The following is an 18,833-nucleotide window of genomic DNA, read 5'->3' as shown; positions in this document are numbered from 1 at the left end:
CATAAGTGAGATTATGTGATACTTGTCCTTTTGTGACTGGTTTATTTCAAGTGAAGACACTCATACAATCTTCAAGATTTGTCCATATGGTGGCATATGTCACCTTTTAAAGTCTTTCTTTTAAAGACTGAATAATATTCCATTGTATGCATATACCACATTTTATTTATCCACTCATCCCTTAATGGACACCTGGGTTTACTTCCACTTTCTGGCTATTGTGAATAATGGTGCTCATTGACATTGTTTATAAAGTATATTCACACACAGTATCTTATGTGCTCCTTACAACAATCCCAGGAAACAGGAAGAGCAAGTGTCCTTTCCTCATTTTACAGATAAACAAATGGAACTGGGAAAAGGAAGTAACCTAGTTAGGATCCCAAAATTAGTAGGTAGTGGGAGAGGGAACAGAGCCCAGGTGTGTGTGACTCGGTGCCCTGAGTCTGCCATCCTTCCCAGCTGCCTCATTTCCAAAGGTGCCATTTGACCAACTGACCCTTTGTCTGTGCCTACCTCTGCCCAGATTTTCTTCTCAGAAAGTTCTCTTTTTAGACAAAGCTATCCAATGATAAGAGCATCCTCTCACATATGCCTTGAAACAAAATTTGGCCTAATATGCATGACTTCTGCAGTAATGGTGGTCCAGGGCCTGATTACTAGGGCTCTTAGCTGGTAATATGGTGGGTTATTAACCTGAGAAATTTGGAAGTGCACATCTGGGCTCCATATGCATCCTATAACGTGTGGCAGGATTATGCTTTGGGGATGCCTTCTCTTCAAACCCATCATTTCTGGGGGAATTGGCAGTTAGGGCCAATATGAGGCCTCCTCTTTCTAGCTCTCATTGGGTTCGCACACCTCTGTGTTTAGCAGCAGTGCTCAGTCCCCTGCCCCACCTCAGCTCAGCAGCGGTGATGGAGTTAGGAGGGGCCAGACATTCACACACATCATAACCCAATCTTCCTCTGGTGTTCCCAGTATAAATCTAAAGAAAAACAACTGAACTTTTCTTTTTTTTTAAACTAAGTGAAAAGACCCAGCCCTTAAAATTGAATAATAGAGATTCCTATTCTTGCTGTAAAGTGTAAACTGTACACAAGGACTTTACTTAAGACAGAGACTCAACCCTCTGAAAACACAGCAGTTATAGTGGTCAGAAGTGCCACACTGGATTAGACTAGGATCTCTTCCGCCTGCTGTCTCTTGCAAAGCCACCAGCAAGCACTTTGTGGAAGAATGCACCATCCACCATGATCTCAAATGATTACGAATTTTCCATGAACCTCCCATATTTCTCTATTAATATCATAGTGTGAATGTCGTATACCTGGAGCTATCCAAATATTTCTGGATACTACTTACATTTTTAACCAGATTATATATCCAGGCACTTTCAGAAAATTCAAAATTATCCAAGTTAGAATCATATAGACTTTTCTGTCTTTCTCCGACAGGTTTGAGATCGAAATTGAGCCTCTGTTTGCCAGCATTGCCCTCTATGATGTTAAAGAAAGGAAAAAGGTAAGAAAGCAAAAAAGAGCCCATCCCTGAGGGCATCATATAGTGTTCATTGTCTTTGGGCTCATATTTTTAAATCTCACTTCTCTGCAGCAAAAACAGATCAGATTTGAAAGCAAATGAACTTTGATATGTCCAGTTCTATTGCCTTTGCAGTTTTTGAAGAAATGGCCTGGGAACATTTGTCAGTTTATGCTTGTTGAAGAATATTGAAGGGAAAGTCAGCTGGAGGTGGTAACCTGGCTGAGATAGAGAAATGAAATAGCAACATATGGGGTTACACATAAAACAAAGCAATTTAAATATGGCTGTAACAAGCTCAGATGTGCATGTAATGTTTCCTCAGTTTGGGGAGTTTTTTGCATTGTGAAAAAGGCTTATCATGAATGGAAGGCATCTTGTGCAGTAAATGTCTAAATTTGCCATGGGGTAGAAACCTCACCGACTATAATGTGCTTTTAATTGAAAAGACTTCTCTATGAATATTTTAATGTTAAGTCATTTTGTAACTCCTAGAGGAGGACAGAAATAGGAAATACTTCTGCCTCCCTCCTCATAACTATTCAGTATTTAAGGAAGTGGGTGCTTTCTGAATAAATATTAACAATCACTGAGATTTGTGTTAGGGTAGGTTAACAGAGACCTCCCCCCAAATTCAGTGATTTAAAGCAGTCGATTTCAAACTTGCCTGTGCATGGGAATCACCGGGAGGGCTTGTTAAAACAGTTGCTGGGCCCACCTTCCAGAGTTTCTGATTCAGTAAATTTGGGGGCCTGAGAATCTGCATTTCTAACAGGTCCCCAGGTGATGCTGAAGTTGCTGGTTGGCGGGATGTGAGTGGGCACATTTTGAGGGCGCTTGGCTTAAAGAAGGAGAATTTTCTTCATTTCTTAGCAATCCAGGGGGAGGAGGGGCTGGGTCAACAGTGATCTGCTTTACTCAGTCATTCAGGAACCCAAGCTGGCAGCATCTCTTCCATCCTCAGTGTGTGTCTCCTGAGTCACCCTTTCACTGTCATCACAGCTCCTGATAAAAGAGGAAAGATGGGTGGGGGAGGCCTGGAAGTTTGACACATCACTTGCACTCACAATTCGTTGGAAAGAACTGAGTCACATGCTCACTTCTAACTGCAAGGGAGGCTGGTAAATGTAGTCTCTGCCTTAGAGCCACTTCTTGCCTGTGAAACTATTGGCAATGAAGGGATGACCCAGCGCCACAGTGGTTCTTAAGTAACTCTACACTGGTGAGCCACGGAGCTTTTATCATGTCAGAATCTTCAGTGGATCTCCACTACCTACAACATTAGCAACAAACTCTTCAGCTCCCACGCCCCACCTTCTTCAGCCTTTCTTCTTTTGTCTCCTTTCTTTCTTTGGAGAGCCCAGGCGGAGCCCAGCTGGACTCCTCGCTGTTAACCCAGGTCCTCCAGCCTCTAAGTTATTTCTGTGCTATACTCTCTCCTTGGTCCACCATCACCCTCCAGCTCTGCCTGGCAGAATCTTCTTCCAAGGCCTGTCCATCTCACACACCTCCCTTATGAGAAGCATCCCCCATCTCCCCAGCTGGATGTGACCTCTCACCTTGGGAACTTCCCCAGCACTTTTTTATATGAGTGTGGTCCCTTATCATTTGTTCTTACTGTAGTTGATACCTATTTGCCTTTTCCTTTATTCTTGATTGTAAACTAATTGAGGGCAGAGGCAGTGCCCTGTTTCTCTTCAGTTCAGGACCTAGCACATTGCTGATATTCAGGAGATTCTGATGGGTTAATAAAAATTTAAATGTATCAAGGGATAGCTCTTAAAAGACTTAAACATATCTAGAGATTGTGAAAACATATATATCAGATTTTCTGGCAGCCTCTAGTCACAAATCATGTTTATGACTTATTTCTTTGGCAAAACTTTTTTTTTCACTTTTTTTCCTTTTTTTAAAGATTCTTTTAAAAAATTTAAAAACTTTTAAATTGAAGTATAGTGAGTTTTCAATGTTGTGTGAATTTCTGGTATACAGCATGTTTCAGTCCTACATATACATAGATGTATTTGTTTTCATATTCTTTTTCATTATAAATTACTGTAAGATATTGAATATAGTTTCCCATGCTATACAGAAGAAACTTCCTGTTTACCTATTTTATATGTAGTAGTTAATATCTGCAAATCTCAAACTCCCAATTTATCCCTTCCTACCCCTTCTCCCCCTGGTAACCATAAGTTTGTTCTCTATGTCTGTTAAGTCTTTTTATGTTTTGTAAATAAGTTCATTTGTGTCTTTTTTTTTTGTAGATTCTACATATGATTGATATCATATGGTATTTTTCTTTATCTTTCTGGCTTACTTCACTTAGAATGACAATCTCCAAGTCCATTGTTGCTGCAAATGGCATTATTTTATTCTTTTTATGGCTGAATAGTATTCCATTGTATAAATATACCACAACTTCTTTATCCAGTCATCTGTTGATGGACATTTAGATTGTTCCCATGTTTTGGCTATTATAAATAGTGCTGCTCATTCTTTTTTTCCCCCTTTTCAGTTTTATTAGGTAGAATTATTACAGTTTAACTGCACATACATATTATATTGCATGTAAATATATATATACAGTATACTGCACATTTTTTTAGTTTACATATATGTACCAATTATTGTTTCTAAGAACAGATTATAAATTTTTAAAAAATGGTTAAGATGGTAAGTTTTACAGTATGTACATTTCACTGCAATTTTAAATGAATAATCTGAAAAAAAGAACAGATTAGAGCCTTAGCTTTTTAAACTTACATAGTTATCAAAGGGATAAAGCCAAGCTACAAAATAAGAATCACTCTTTAAAAAAAAAGTTTAGACCATGAGAACAACAAGTGTAACTTATTTTTCATTTGGCCACTCATTTACAGATCTCAGAAAATTTTTACTGTGACCTGAACTCTGACCAGTTCAAAGGATTTCTGCGTGCTCACACACCCTCTGTTGCTACATCCAGTCAGGCAAGATCTGCGGTATTCTCAGTCACCTATCCATCCCCGGACATCTACCTAGTAGTAAAGGTACTTAAACACAATCTGACTTGCATATTCTGATGTTATCATTATTGCGTTATTCCCAGTGCATGTTTAGAATGAAAGAGGTGTCAGAATATATCTACATGTCCTCTGTGAGATTCACTTTGTTTCCCTCTTAACTTTATTCCTTTTCCTTTACAAGCAAATGGTGTTGGATACTAGAATGACTATAGGTTTTGGAGTAAGGTGGTCCTAGGTTTGAGTCCTGGCTTTGCAACTTTGTAGCTAAATGACTTGGGTAATTACCTAACCTTTCTGAGACTTAGTTTCCTCATCTGTAAAGTGGGGATAATAACACCTCCCTACATGGGTAACTTGTGATTGCAAAATAAAGCCTGGCACTTACAAGCACCCTTCCTCCTAACCAAGGAAAGCATCCTCAGCTATCCAGCTCTGGGAGGCTATGGAGAAAATCTCAGGTCGAGTTTCCTAATTATGTTTATGTTTTTCAAGAGACCCATAGTTAAACATCCACAAGTCTAGGCTCTGACAGTTTGAGGTGTAGGCTGTAGTTTCCAAGCTTCACTCTCCTTCTTTAACTCCATCTTACAGACCATGTCTAGTGAGAGTCAAAGTGTGTGGGAAATGTAAGTGGAAGGATCTTTCATTCTAGGCTGTCCTCTTTGCTGATGTTAAGAAAACCACAGATTTTCTCTACACACCAAAATGGCTGGTTAAAGTTAACAGCAAACATTGAATATTTTACCTACCTTAAACCAAATAGTTTGTCTCATTGACTCTTTACCCCAAAATTGTTTTTTGTTTAATTCCAGACATTTTGATTTCATGTACACCCAACATTCCAGGTCTAGAACATTTTCTAGTTAGCGCAGTGTTTTATGTCCATAATCCCATTGATTCCTCCATGCTCTCATGGGAGTAGCGTACAGATTCCAAAACATTCAGGCGATTTGGAGGTCACTTAACAAGTGGCAGATATCCTTCTGTTTTAGCTTCCTTTACACCATTTTACAAAGATTCTGAATCTGAAAAGTCACCTGTAGCTTGAAGAGAACTTATTTAAGCTTATGGACGATAGAGTTAAAAATTTACTGTATCTGTTGCTATTCTACTTCACATGTGTCTTTCCATTGCAATATTACTTAGATTTAGACACATAGGAAAATTAATGTAGAGCCCACTCTAGCAGCTCTGTAGTTAACTTTAAAGTTCTCTCACAGCCTGAGAAATCAAAGAAGCCAACACTTGTTCTACAGATCCAAATTTTACTTCCAACTCCACTTCTCAGTGAATTACTCCATTTTGGCTGACCCATGGTTAAATATTAGCAGTTACCTATAGGTGACTATCACTTACGAAATATAATCCAAATTTTTCAGATATATAAATGCATTCACTTGGCAATGATAAACATTCTCTAAATGGCTTGGATATAGTTAAGAAATTTAAGTCTACTCAGTAAGACAGTCCCTGGTTTGCTTCTGGTTTGTTTTTCTTTACTGTTAACACCAGTGTTGTTGCTTCTTCCTCTCTAAATAGGGCTGAGAGAAGCCTCTTTACCTTAAAAAAAATTCCCAGGCAATTCTGACATGCCCCTTTCCCTTACCTACCATGGTTATGAGGACTCATGCACTCCTTTTATACATGAATGATGAAGGGCCATATAACAGGCTCTCTTAGCAGCCTGCAGCTCCTTCTCACAAAGAACCTGGAGTTAGCCTTGTCCAGCTTGGTGAAGGGAATAGTACCTGCTGGTCTGGTCGAATCTGGATTCTCCTGCTTCCAGATTCTGGAGATCCTTTCCTGTGCTTCCACACTATCAGTTAGGCACAAAGTATTTCAACCAGAAATAACCTAGTGATGAAGGGTGTTTCATGGAGTTTCAGAGGAACTTGCATGGGGCACTTGCACAATACACATGACGTCATGGCATTCCCGTTCCTTGCTGCAGGGTCCTAATTAAAAGATTCTTTATCTTTGTTCTGAGTTCATTTTAAAGACCACATTTTTATCCATTGATCTCATGGAAAAATTAGCTTCTTTCCAGTTTGCTCTATAAACTCCTGACCATGACCTTGAGGAGAATAGGGACCAGGTTTATCTTGTTCACCATCTTATCTCCCCAGTAGCTACCATATGGATAATACTCAACAAATGGTTTTTGAATGAATGAATAGATGGATGATTGCTGACTGACAGGAACATAGGTCGGTCTCTACCTCAGGTGCTGCCTCAGGTGCATCTCTCAGGAAGATCCGCCTTGTCTTCAGGTTATGGCAGTGGGAAGGGGTTTTTTAATTCTTTTGTGAGAAGAGAAACTTCCTGCTTACAGTCTCCCCAAGACAAGTGTTCATCGGGCAGCCCCATGCCACTTCCTTAGAAATTCCATGAAACACCTTCCATCACAAGTTTAAATACTTGGTGCCTAACTGCTAGTGCCTGTAAAGAATGCACGCCTCTTGGGATATGTTGACCCAGAATTCTTTTTCAAGGATCATCTCAACTCTTGACACAGACAAATGGGATTAAATCCGCTTGTTTTGTCTTCAACATCTAAGTTCAATGAAACTTTCTTTAAGCAGAGGATTAGGAAATTTCAGATTTCTGCTTTTCTTCCTCTTAAACATGGTGCCCAAATTTATGGCCAGTCAGATCCTTCACCTGAAGCAAGATAGAGGAATATGCCTGACAGTAGTGGCATCCATTCATGTTCACAGTCAGTTAGCAAAGTGAAAAGCTGCACCATCCTACTGCTTTCCAGTTCCTTTCCAAGTCTATTAAATCTGGAGAAGTAGCCCTAATAGGAAATACAAGGGAGACAATTATAGATAATTTATTCTGTTCATTTATTCATTTTGTGGAAGGCTTTAGTCCCTAACCTGACTTTTACAGAGATCATATCTCTTTTTTACATTGCAAGCAATAATAAAGAAAACAAGCTATTCACTTCCTACATATGTCTCATGGGTTTTGTATTATAAAATAACTTTTATTGCATTTTTTATTGTAGGCATAATACTTGTTTATTGTTTAAAAATAGAAAATACACATAAGCAATAGGAAGAGAATAAAAATAGCGTATAAGCCTATCACACAAAGATAAGTACTGTTAACATTCGGTGTGTATCTGCTCTCATCCTTTTAATATGCCTTTATGAATTTTTTTACAAAACTGTACAATACTCTTTATATTAATTTTTTAATCAAAAACATCTATCCTGGACATCTTCTGATGTCATCAAATAAAACACTATTTTGATGGTTGCAGAGATTCCATTATCTATTTGTAATTCACATATTTTATTTTAATATTATTTCTGTTGGTAGATTGAAAAAGTCCTTCAGCAGGGAGAGATTGGAGAGTGTGCAGAACCCTACATGGTTATCAAAGAAAGTGATGGTGGAAAGGTATGCTCTTTTGAGTATTGCTAAACGGTAACATCTTAGAATAAGCAGATACTTTTCAGAAGTGTTCCACAAAATAGTTAATGGGGTTTAGTCGGTAATATGTCCCCATATGAGACACCAATAAATTATATCTAAACAAAAGAAGGAAGGGAAACTGGTCATGGATGATAACTTTTTAAAGAAATAAATTATTAAACTCAGTAAACTCAACACATGGTGATGCACACACCAATGTCTAATCACAAAACTTGACTGGGGCAAAGCCACATCCTATTGTCTCAGTTCTGAGGCTCTGACCCAGCTGGTTGGGAGGGTCACAGACACCCCATGAAACTAAACAGTGCCTGAGCTCTCCTGGCCTTCCTGCACAGCATGGACCACCATTCTTTCTGGTATGGATATTTGGAAATTAGCTGAGACTGCTGTACATCATAAATTTGTTAGTACAACGTAAGTGCTGGGCCTCTGAAAAGGACATCTCTTCTCAGCATCCATTTGTAAAAGTTTCCAATATGATTTTTAAAACATGGCCTTTCTGGAATAAGACTTGCCTAACAGCATTCTACTGCAGACTCATAAATTTCAAGTAAGATTTATTGAACTCAAGATACTTGTTTTTTTAATCTATCTTTTATTCTGAACCTAGAATGAATATCTTGGAAGTGTTGTCAAACTAATAAGGAAGTCGTTAGGAACCCTTACGGATCTCTCTGGAATCTTCCAAGGCAACTTTTGAAAAACAGGCTTTCTAAAGAAAGAGCCTGATAGATGATATACAAAACTTTTCATCCTAAGATTCTGTCATGTGAATCCAAGTCATGTAGCTAGCCTCTAAAAGAGGTGCTTGTTGATTGGCTGGTATATTAAGCCACAAGACTTCTGGGTTGTTTTGTTTTGTTTTGTTTTGTTTTTTTAGATGAAAGTGTATTTAATAATTAAATGTAGCCTTTCTTAAACTTTTAAAAAGATTCCTCCTTTTCTATTCCGTATTTCCTTATCAGTTGGACTTCTGGCCTGAGCTGTGTTATTTTTTTGCCTCTTCACTCTTTTTAATCAGTAAGGTAGCGATTTTGGAGTTGGCTGTCATGTCCAGGGCACAGGCAGTTGACTTGGTGCTGGTGCCATATTGTTTGTTTGTTTCTGCTGTCTCTTTCCGTTTTCCTCTAGAGTAAAGAAAAGATTGAAAAACTAAAACTTCAAGCTGAATCCTTCTGCCAACGTTTGGGGAAATACCGGATGCCCTTTGCCTGGGCTCCCATAAGCTTAGCAAGTTTCTTCAATGTCTCTACCCTGGACAGGGAGGTAACCGATGTGGAGTCCATGGTTGGTAAGATTTCCAACTGCGGTGTGAAGGAAAGGGCTCCCCACTGTCCCAACTCTGAGATCAGCTGCTTATTGGTGGGGGGGGAGGAAGGAAGGAGATGACTAGGATGAAGCATGATTATGACTGGATTACAAACACTTGATTCGACAGTGATCCCCAAGACAATTTTCATGAACTTTGTGGAGTTTAAATATACTCTTGTAGTAAGATTTTTGGTTGGAATTTTCTGGACAGTTTGACACGTTAAAAAGTCAATTTTCAGTGGCCTTCTCTTCTTCAAAGTAAAATTCTTGAAAATAACAAGAAAATATAATAATATAATCTATAGTGCGTTAAACAAAGGCACCATGCTTGGCTCCGAAATAGAAGAAAAGCCACTGCCACAAGGGCTTCAAAAAGCAAAACTCGGGTTTCTCAGGAAAATTTCCAGTTCCTTAAAGTTTATGTTGCCAAGTGCAATGAAAAAAGTGAACGCCAAAGAATATTTGGTTACTGTTCTGATTTATTTAGCATATTTTTCTTTTTTATTACCCAGCCTGCGATCTGAATTCTTAATTTCCTAAACTGGGTACGGAACTATTCAGGAGGGTTACAGAGTTTTCAAGTCTATCTCCCCCAACCTGTGGCAGTTTCTGTTTTTCAAAATGTTCTTTGTATCCAGCAAATATTTATGTCTACAGTCACATGTCTCGGGACGTTTGTCATGCATTCCTTAGCTCTGCCACTTCTGAAACGTTGCCTTTAGCAGAGGAGTGGAGGAAAAGTATTGTGTTATTGCTGCTGCTGCACTGGAGTTATTGATGCATAATTACCAGTCAGAACTTCTGGGTTATTTCTGATATACCAACAACAAACCTCATTTTAGTGCATCCTGACCTTCATACGACAATGTGTGTATGTCTGTTTTATGCCAATTTCTATGTGGACACAGTAGCCCGGTATTTGAAAGGGTTATACGTAGAGCTTAGAGTACACCAAAAGCTAGGTAATTAAGGCATAGAGCTTTCTGGGTCCTCTATCATCTCTGGGTCAAGGATAGATTAACCTGACTACACAGGCTGATTCTTAAGGAACAACCAGAAGATGTAGTGTATTATATACTAAGACAGCACAGCAAGTGTAGGAGGGCAGTGGCAGCAAGAGGCTTCAGTTCAGCATCACAGCACGAATTAAGAGGAAAAGAGTGTTCAAAGACGGGGTTGGAGCATTAGAGTTCTGGACAATTTGACCATTCACAACAGAACCCCTGAGTTTCACAGTATAAAAGCAAAAAGATCCTTACCTAAATCTCTAAAGGGGGTGAGAAATAACTAAGCAGAGTATCAGGGACCATGCTGGGGTGTGACTCTGTTCTAATTACCTTTAGGCAGAAACTCACTTCTGCTGCCTGGTCCACACAGCAAGAGAAATCTGGGATCCAGAATATACTCCAGCTGACCCGTAGCATGTTTGGGTCACAATCCCAAATGCCTTCAGGGGCATTTGAGTGCATGCCTCTCCCAACGGAATGCGAATGTAAAAATAAAACAAAACAAACACTGTTGACCAAATAAAGCTTATCTGCAGACGCTGTTCTGCCTGTAGTTCTAGACTCCCGCTGGGTGGCACCTGGCCCACCCTGTTCTCCACGTGGGAGGGCACTGCAGTTGCTCACGGCCTCTCCACTATGGTCAGGGGAGAATTAAGGGCCCCAACAGAGGGGTCTAAGAATAGGGGCCAGGGGAGGGAAATCTTCATTCAAAACAAGAATGGCCATGTTCTTGTGTTCTTATTCAGTGACCTTAAACATATCTTACATATGGTAAAGTTAATAACTGCTGTGTATTCAAACAGAAAGGCAAACTTTAGAATGACAGGTGTTTTCCATAAAGGGAAAGGCTCTGCGGGTGAGCGGAGAACTTTGTCCCAATCTCGAAGACTTTCGGAAAGAGCCTTCTCCTTGGAGGAAAATGGGGTCGTGAAGCCCATGACCGTCAACAGCTTTTTCAAGCAGGTACTTCTTCATGTGACAGTGTGTCTGGATGTGTCCCCTTATAAGAGCACGAATGTTGGAGCCCAAAGTGGGAATATATATAGTTATTAAGAGAACAAGTTAGTTAACCTCACCAAGCCTCGATTTCATTATCTATAGAACAGGGATGAGGGCACTGGCTTCGTGGGGCTGTTGGGAAGGTTAGATGATGTGAGATGTGTAAAGCTCTGCTCAGAGTGCCTGGGATACAGCAAGTGCTAAATGAGTGCTAGCTCTTTTAATTGAGAGAAGGATTTGTTCCCATTAATACAAGCTATCCTATTTGAGCTGTCATGGTCAATTCATGTATTAGGCTGTGGAAACAGTCTGGCTAAAATATCCATTTCCCCCATGGCTCAGGGTTTGCTGGCCTGGATGTTGTCCATCTCACCACTGTTCCACATGCAGGCTTTTGAGAGCCGCCTGCTTCCTCATAGAGTGTGACCGTGCAGATGGTGCTCTTTATTAGCTCAGAAATTGTCGAGACTACTTAAAAAATGAAGAATTTCCTTGCATAATCAAATTCATAGAGACAGAGTAGAATGCCAGAAAGTAGAATAGTGGTTGCTGGGGATTGCAGGAAGGAGGAATGGGGAGTTATTTAATGGGTATAGAGTTTCAGTTTTGCAAGATGAAAAAGGTTTGGAAATTGGTTGTACAGTAAAGTGAATGTACTTAACACTGCTGACCTGTACACTCAGAGATGGTTAAGGTGGTAATTTTACATGGTATGTATTTTACTACCAAAAAAACCCAACTTAACTTACACTTGGTTTGACTCTGTTTTGGAAAATTTTCCACAGCTCAGTGCCCTGGGGCATTTCAAGGGTTAATGTTAACAAATTGAAATGCAGAAGGGGCGTGCCACTGGGTAAAGATGGCAGGAGACTGAAAGGTTTCTATTTGGGAACCTCTCCTTCCAATTGTGTTACTTCAGAGGGAGAGGTCTGACTTAACCGCGTCAGATCTTTCTCGTCTGTCCTCAGGGGTGAGACGCACCCACCTACCTACCTTCCTTCCTGGGCCGTTGTGGGGATCAGAGCTTTTGTACGTGTATCCCTCAGCAGCGTGCCTGTCCCATGGGGGCATATGGAGGGAAGTATTGATGCTCAGCCTTCTTAGACAAATGTAAAGAATCTGAGGACAGAAAAAATGATGGAAAGATGCTTTCTCCATCTTCATACTTTGAATGAAGAAATAAACTTACTCTTTTTTGTTCCAGGGAGTAAAAAAGTATCAGTGGGTTGAAGTTATAGGGGGAGGAGTTTTTGGTCTAAATTTCTAATGGTCAGACAGGCTTCCCTAGAAATGCACTAAAAGCCCTGTCCCCTGAAGGACTGATGAGAGGCTGAGTGACAGTCAGGAGTGGCAGAGAAAGGATTTTGGCAAGAGGTTGACTAAGTGACTTCAGGGTTGCCTATAATCCTCGTATCTATGAAAGGCATGTTAAGGTAAAACTGAAATACAAAAATCCTCCAAGAAATCCTTGGTCTGGACTTCAGGAGTCCATGGTGCATCTACACTAACCCTGACTTCTCCCTGGCAGGAGGGAGATCGCCTTAGTGACGAAGACTTATTCAAGTTTTTAGCTGACTACAAAAGATCTTCATCCCTGCAGAGAAGAGTCAAGTCGATTCCAGGTGTGGATGGCTTGTCTTTATCCACTTTGCTGTCCAAAAGACATTTATAATTAGACGCATTATTTGTGGAATGCTACAATTGATAAAATCATGTTTTGCCAAGTGAAATACAGGATTTTGTATTAGAAGTTAAAGTCTACTTGTTTTGGCAAATCTATCAATGTTTGCTATTTTTACTAAAGGACTGAGTATGTAAATAAACAGCATCTGGTTGCGCACTCAGATAATCAGATACTTGTTTGAACAGAGGAGGCTCTTGTATCAAATGAAGTATTACATGGCCCTCCTCGTATAAGAAAAAGTGAAAGGTAAATGCTTTGGTAGAAGGTGCGGGCACACCTTCCTTACTGTCAGCTGAACAGCCCCTGAAGCACTTCTGCAGCCCCTGCGGTACCAGCGAACCTAGTTTGAAGACCACCAAGTTTCAGTGTTTGTAATTTTATGAGAAAGTACTGAACTGTGTATACTCAGAGCATGGTAGTTCTGGAATGGACTTTAAAGATTCTCTAATCTGTTCTTACTCATTTTACAACTTTTTGCTTTTTAAATTCTGGAAGCTAAATCTCAAAGTTGTCATGACGTGATTTTTCTCAGACCTTAGGAAATTAAATTAGCTGGGAATTCCGAAATTCTTATACTCCCACAACTTATCCCTATTTTCGTAAAAGAAATGTAGTACAGCAGTCTTCCTTGATTCCCGTGTACGCACGTGACAGTGTCTTTACTAAGGCAGGCCTATTTTCTCTCCCTAGGCTTGCTCAAACTAGAGGTTTCTATGGCTCCGGAGACAGTCAATTGCTGTCTGACCCCTGAAATGCTGCCAGTGAGACCCTTTCCTGAAAACCGGGGACGTCCACACAAAGAGATTTTGGAATTTCCAATCCGGGAAGTGTATGTCCCTCATACTGTGTACAGGTAAGAAACAAAGGCTCTTGGAAAACTATTGAACCCACACTTTGAGTTTTGTTTGGAGAATGTTTTGATCATTCTTCAACCTATCTTCCTACTTCCTAAGTTTTGGAAAAAAGGAAATCTGATGTTTACATAACTATAGATAATTGCTAGATCACTTTCTAAAGATGGTTTATCTCTTTTTTTTTCCACAAGAAAATGTTACTTCAGTCATAATTGGAATGTAGGATTTATAGCAGACATATTCCTTCCAGAAATTAAAAAATCCTCTTAGTCATGATCTTGGTTTTCTTATGAATAGAAGGACATATTAGGAAAAGAGCAATGCAATCAAAAATGTTCTTGTTGTCTAAAAGACTGGGTTTTTAGTTCGAGACCAGCTCTGTCTAATAGAATTTATAGGATTGATGGAGATGTTCTGTATGTGTGCTGCTCAATACAATAGCCTCTCGCCACAGGGGGCCCTTCAGCATTTGAAATGTGGCTAGTGCAGCGTAGGTACTGAAATTTTAATTTTACTTGACTTTAATTAATTTGAATTCAAGTAGCTCCTTGTGGCTGGTGGCTACCATATTGGGTAGCATGGAGCTAGACAGAGAAAGCCAGAAATGCTAGGCTGCTTCTGTTTCTTGGAGGCCCTCCTCACAACGGGTGAGAGGGAGCTTGTTCATCTGCCAAGAGCATGGCTGCTCAGGTGCTTTTATTTTTTATTTTGAGAAAACTTTTTTTTAACGCAAGGAAGAAAGCTATCACAAACGTTTTTTCTCCTCCATCTAGAAATGACATTCTGTTGTTTCGTGTGTGCATGCATGTGTATGTGGGTGTGTGTACACATATACAATCATGCTGGTTAAGTTGAAGTTTCCTTTATCCTCAGTCTCCAGTTATAGACTCCTACCTTGCCTCTCAAATCACATTATCTGAACTTATATGGGTCCTTTTTATTTTCTCTGGTTTTACACACACTCACACACACACACACACACACACGAATCTGTGAACACTGAAGGGTATCATTTTTATATTCATTTAAAATGTACATAAATGGCTTCATACTCTACATGTTAGGCTGTACGTGTCATCCAACAGTATGATTTTTTTCTTTCTGTTTGAGTATTACTGTGGACTCATGAATTTTACTGATTCAGGGTGTTACACTCAGTAGCAGTCATTATCCTCTTTTAGTTACCCAAATTTTCATAAATCTAACCAGTGGGGATTCCTTAATAGCTTGTACTTTAGAAATATTACTATTGATTTATGTGGAGTTCTGCCATTCTTTTTAACTGCTATATAGTATTCCTTTGTGTGAAGAGACTATATTTTACTTCTCTATTTCCTATTTTTCTATTGATAGATTTTTTTCAACGTTGGGCTCTTATAAATATTGTGCAGTGAGAATGTTTGTCTTCGTCTCCGCGCACATATGTGAAGGTTTCCCTAAGCAATATGCCTAAAAGTGAAATTATTGAGTTCCAGGGATGTACATTTTCAGTTTTATTTATATTGCCACTTGTTTCCAAAATCATGCCAGTTTGTGGTTCTTCCAACAGTATAAGAGTTCTGATTCCCCCAAATCCTCACTCACACTTTCCAGTATAATGTTTGTGGATGTGGGACCTCTTCGTTTCAATATTGAAGTACACACACAGTTTCCGCTTTTAAATCCTTTCTGAAGCAGCTCTTGTTTTTCTCTTCTCATTCCTTAAACAGCAATTCAGCTAAGTCTCTCTTCTAGATAAGTAAGCTTTCCTAAGATGCAGTAGTTTAAATTTTCCATTCCCTAGAGGGAGATGAAGATATGAAAATGTTTGCTTAGGGATGCTATGTTTGTATCTTTTTAGAAACCCTACCCTACAATTGGGGGAAAAATGCTCGTGGCATTGGAATAAACGTGCACCAGATGAACTCTATAGTTATTCACTTCCCCTCAGCATTTAATCACCCATGGGAGGCATTTACAACTCTCTCTACTCCTTGCTGCAAACATTATCCCTTAATTACATCACAGCAGGACTCAGAAGGCATTAGTGCCCATACTGATTCTGAAATATAGGCTTGCTAAGGGGGACATGTCTGAATGGATTACTGTGGACCCAACCTGGCATCATGACAAACAGACCCACAAGTGCAGAGTGAATATTATGTAGCTGTTCAGTACACTGTGGAAATGCCAAGGTCACCCTGTTAAAAACCCAGTCTTTACTCTTAGGAATGATTGTAAGACCATGCTTCCCTCCAATTTTGGTCTTCTCTTGACTACCGGGTCACCATATTTTGTAGCTATTCAAGGAAGGAGAGTTATGGTGAACTTGGTTCAGAATCTTACCATGTGAAAATGTCAAGAAATTTAAGAAAAAATCTTGTCTAAATCTCTCAGGCTATTGTTAAATTTTTAGCATTTCTTCTCTAGGCTTCATATGCTTTGTAGTGGTTTTGATTAGGATGGTCTTGACCGTAACCCCGTCCTTGACTCATTCCCCCCTTTCCTACTCCACCACCCCCATTTCACAGAATGGAAATGGAAGACTCAAGTCAGGTGTGAACCCCCAGGTCAAATGGGAAGCTGACTCAGTTAAACCTAGGTGACCTCATCTTCTCATTTCTGTCACAATTTGTAAGCTCATGTCCCTTCTGTCCCCTCCTCTCCAAATCAGAGTCTCCTTTCAAGCAAAGGTCTCTAAACCCCTTTATGTTGTGGTATCAATAACAGGTATGGTCTGAAGTCTTGTCTCTCCCAAGAGTGTTATTTCAGTAGAGATGGCAGTTCCTGTTTCTTTTAGAAAAGTTGTGCTTTGACTAAGTTGAATTCTGGACATCATTCTAAGGGTCTGGCACGTGGGATGGAGTTTCCTGTTGACCTTGCTATTTCCATGGCTCTACTTCTGGTCATAGATGTATCCCTTTAAGGAAATCAGGTAAATGAAAATCAAGGTTTACAGAGCAGATGAATTTGGAGAGAATTCTTTGTTTTATAGAGGATTCACCTCATAAATTTGAAATGTGGCTTGGCATGACAGTCTGATCTACCTGGAACTTGTGGAAAATATCTCTACCGGGCCAAGCAAGGAAGGCCTCCAGTGACAAGGCCAGGATTCAAATTTCAAATCTGTGGACCTTTCACATAAACTTCAGACTCGCTTGAGTAGCAGGAACTTTGACACGGACTAACGGCACATGCTGTCCAGACCTGAGTGCAAGTTGTGGCCAGTGTCACACTTTGCAAGATTCTCCTATGGGCGGTATTTCAATTTCATACCATATGAGTAGAACTCAGGGTAGTTTACCTCTCTTAAAGGAGCAGCTGCTGGGGAGCCTCAAATAAAATTTGCCTGAGATAGGCCTAGATGCCTTCCTGCCCTCAGTCTCCCCATTCTCCCGTCTCTCAGAGGTACTTCCTTTGACGGCCTTGCTCCTTCAGGTGCCCTCAGTCAGGGTCACTGTGTTGCCCCCAAGGGGTACCATGCACGCCCTATTCTCTGTGGATGCTGCCAGGTGCCTTGACCTTATGCAGATCGCTTTGAGGAGTAATCTAGATCAATTATAAAAGAACTGCACTGGATGTGGAAGTACCCCCATGAACCAACGGCAGCTGATCACTCATAAAACAAAGACTCGCTCTGAAAGAAGAGATGAACTTCTCGAGCCAGAAGTACTCACTCCAGGAATGGCCAGCATCTCCCAAACCAGAGGCTTGGACCTCTGCAGTGCGTGAGCAGCCTCTGTGGGTGAGAGGTGTGGAGTCAGACAAGCATGCCCCAAAGCAGACCCAGGCGAGAGCTTTGTTACAATCACAAGCAAAGGGACAGTCATTCTGAAAGCAGAGCAGGACAGCTGCGAAAATTAGGTGGATAAACAGGATTATCCAAATCTGAGTCTGGCATTCTTTTCTCCATGTCCAGATGAAGAAAATTCTGGGTGTTAGCCCAAGAACACGTTTGAACCAACTCCTGGCTTATTTTCCATGTGGCCCAACAGCTGGTAATGAGGACACCAGCTGCCTTCTGGTGGGGGCGGAGTGAAAACAACACAGGCTGGGCCAAGGCCCAGCGAGATCTTTAAGGGCATTTCATCCTGTGGCTCTCACAGGGGTCTGTGCAGAGATCACAGGCGCTGAGGTTGTAATGAGCTTGTTAAGCTCCTTGTCATCCCTTTAACTGGTGATTACATTAGAGAAATCCACATAAAGTGTGTTTTCATCTCTCATCCCAGCCCCCAAGAGCCTCTGAGGTCTTTTTTTCTAATTATCAGACTTGCTGTGGAGGACTGTGCTTGCTGTGAACAAGCATAGCAGTTAGAACATGATTTCTTTGATGGATAATTAGCTGTTTTCAGGCTGCCTCCTAGTTAGCTGAGTGTTCTCATATCAGAAGTCTGCATTCTCAAAGCTCTCCTGATATCTGGTTTAACAGGGAGGTGCCTCCCACATCACAGTGGAGTTTTGATGAATACTGCCAGATTCGCATCCTATGGGAAGAAAGGATAGGATAACTGTGCAAGTGGATCTGGAATGACTAGAAGTTATAATTTAGTAAAGAGCATTTCCAAGGAAAGGAATGAACCAGAAATAATTCCGGGTATAGTGTTTAGGGAAAATTGGGCATGGGGAATGGAAGGTATCCTTTCAAGGAACTTTCTTTTGTCCAATCTGAGCCCAGTTGTCTCTATGTCCAGAGGGGATCTTTTCAGTGTTGGTGGGGTGGGGGAGGAAGGGAAGGGTGGTGTGCCTCAGAGTTCATTGTATAGCTTTATAAATATGCAAGTATCTGTTGGTAGGAATGTAATTTGATGCAGCCACTGTGTAAAACACTATGGGGATTCCTTCAAAAACTAAAATAAACTTACCATATGATCCAGCAATCCCACTCCTGGGAATATATCTGGAGAAAACTCTAATTTGAAAAGATACATGCACCCCAATGTTCAGAGCAGCACTACTTACAATAGCCAAGACATGGAAGCAACCTAAATGTCCATCAACAAATGAC

The 18,833-nt window shown here is 40.3% G+C and overlaps 1 protein-coding gene across 6 annotated transcripts in view; it reads left to right on the top strand.

The window, feature by feature from the left end:
• Positions 1–18,833, top strand: part of DOCK8 (dedicator of cytokinesis 8) — a 223,965-nt gene that overhangs the window by 108,605 nt on the left and 96,527 nt on the right. For all 6 annotated transcript variants that reach the window (XM_006192725.3, XM_032477776.1, XM_032477777.1 and 3 more), the window contains 7 exons: positions 1,458–1,524; positions 4,425–4,574; positions 7,878–7,958; positions 9,126–9,285; positions 11,154–11,275; positions 12,840–12,933; positions 13,686–13,848. In XM_006192725.3, the coding sequence (XP_006192787.1) occupies positions 1,458–1,524; positions 4,425–4,574; positions 7,878–7,958; positions 9,126–9,285; positions 11,154–11,275; positions 12,840–12,933; positions 13,686–13,848 (837 nt within the window). The remainder of the gene's footprint in view (positions 1–1,457; positions 1,525–4,424; positions 4,575–7,877; positions 7,959–9,125; positions 9,286–11,153; positions 11,276–12,839; positions 12,934–13,685; positions 13,849–18,833) is intronic.

The sequence above is a fragment of the Camelus ferus genome, chromosome 4, assembly GCF_009834535.1.
Source record: "Camelus ferus isolate YT-003-E chromosome 4, BCGSAC_Cfer_1.0, whole genome shotgun sequence".
In the NCBI taxonomy this organism is placed as follows: Eukaryota; Metazoa; Chordata; class Mammalia; order Artiodactyla; family Camelidae; genus Camelus; species Camelus ferus.
Note: the sequence above shows the minus strand (reverse complement) of the source record. Positions and strands in the feature narration are given on the sequence as shown.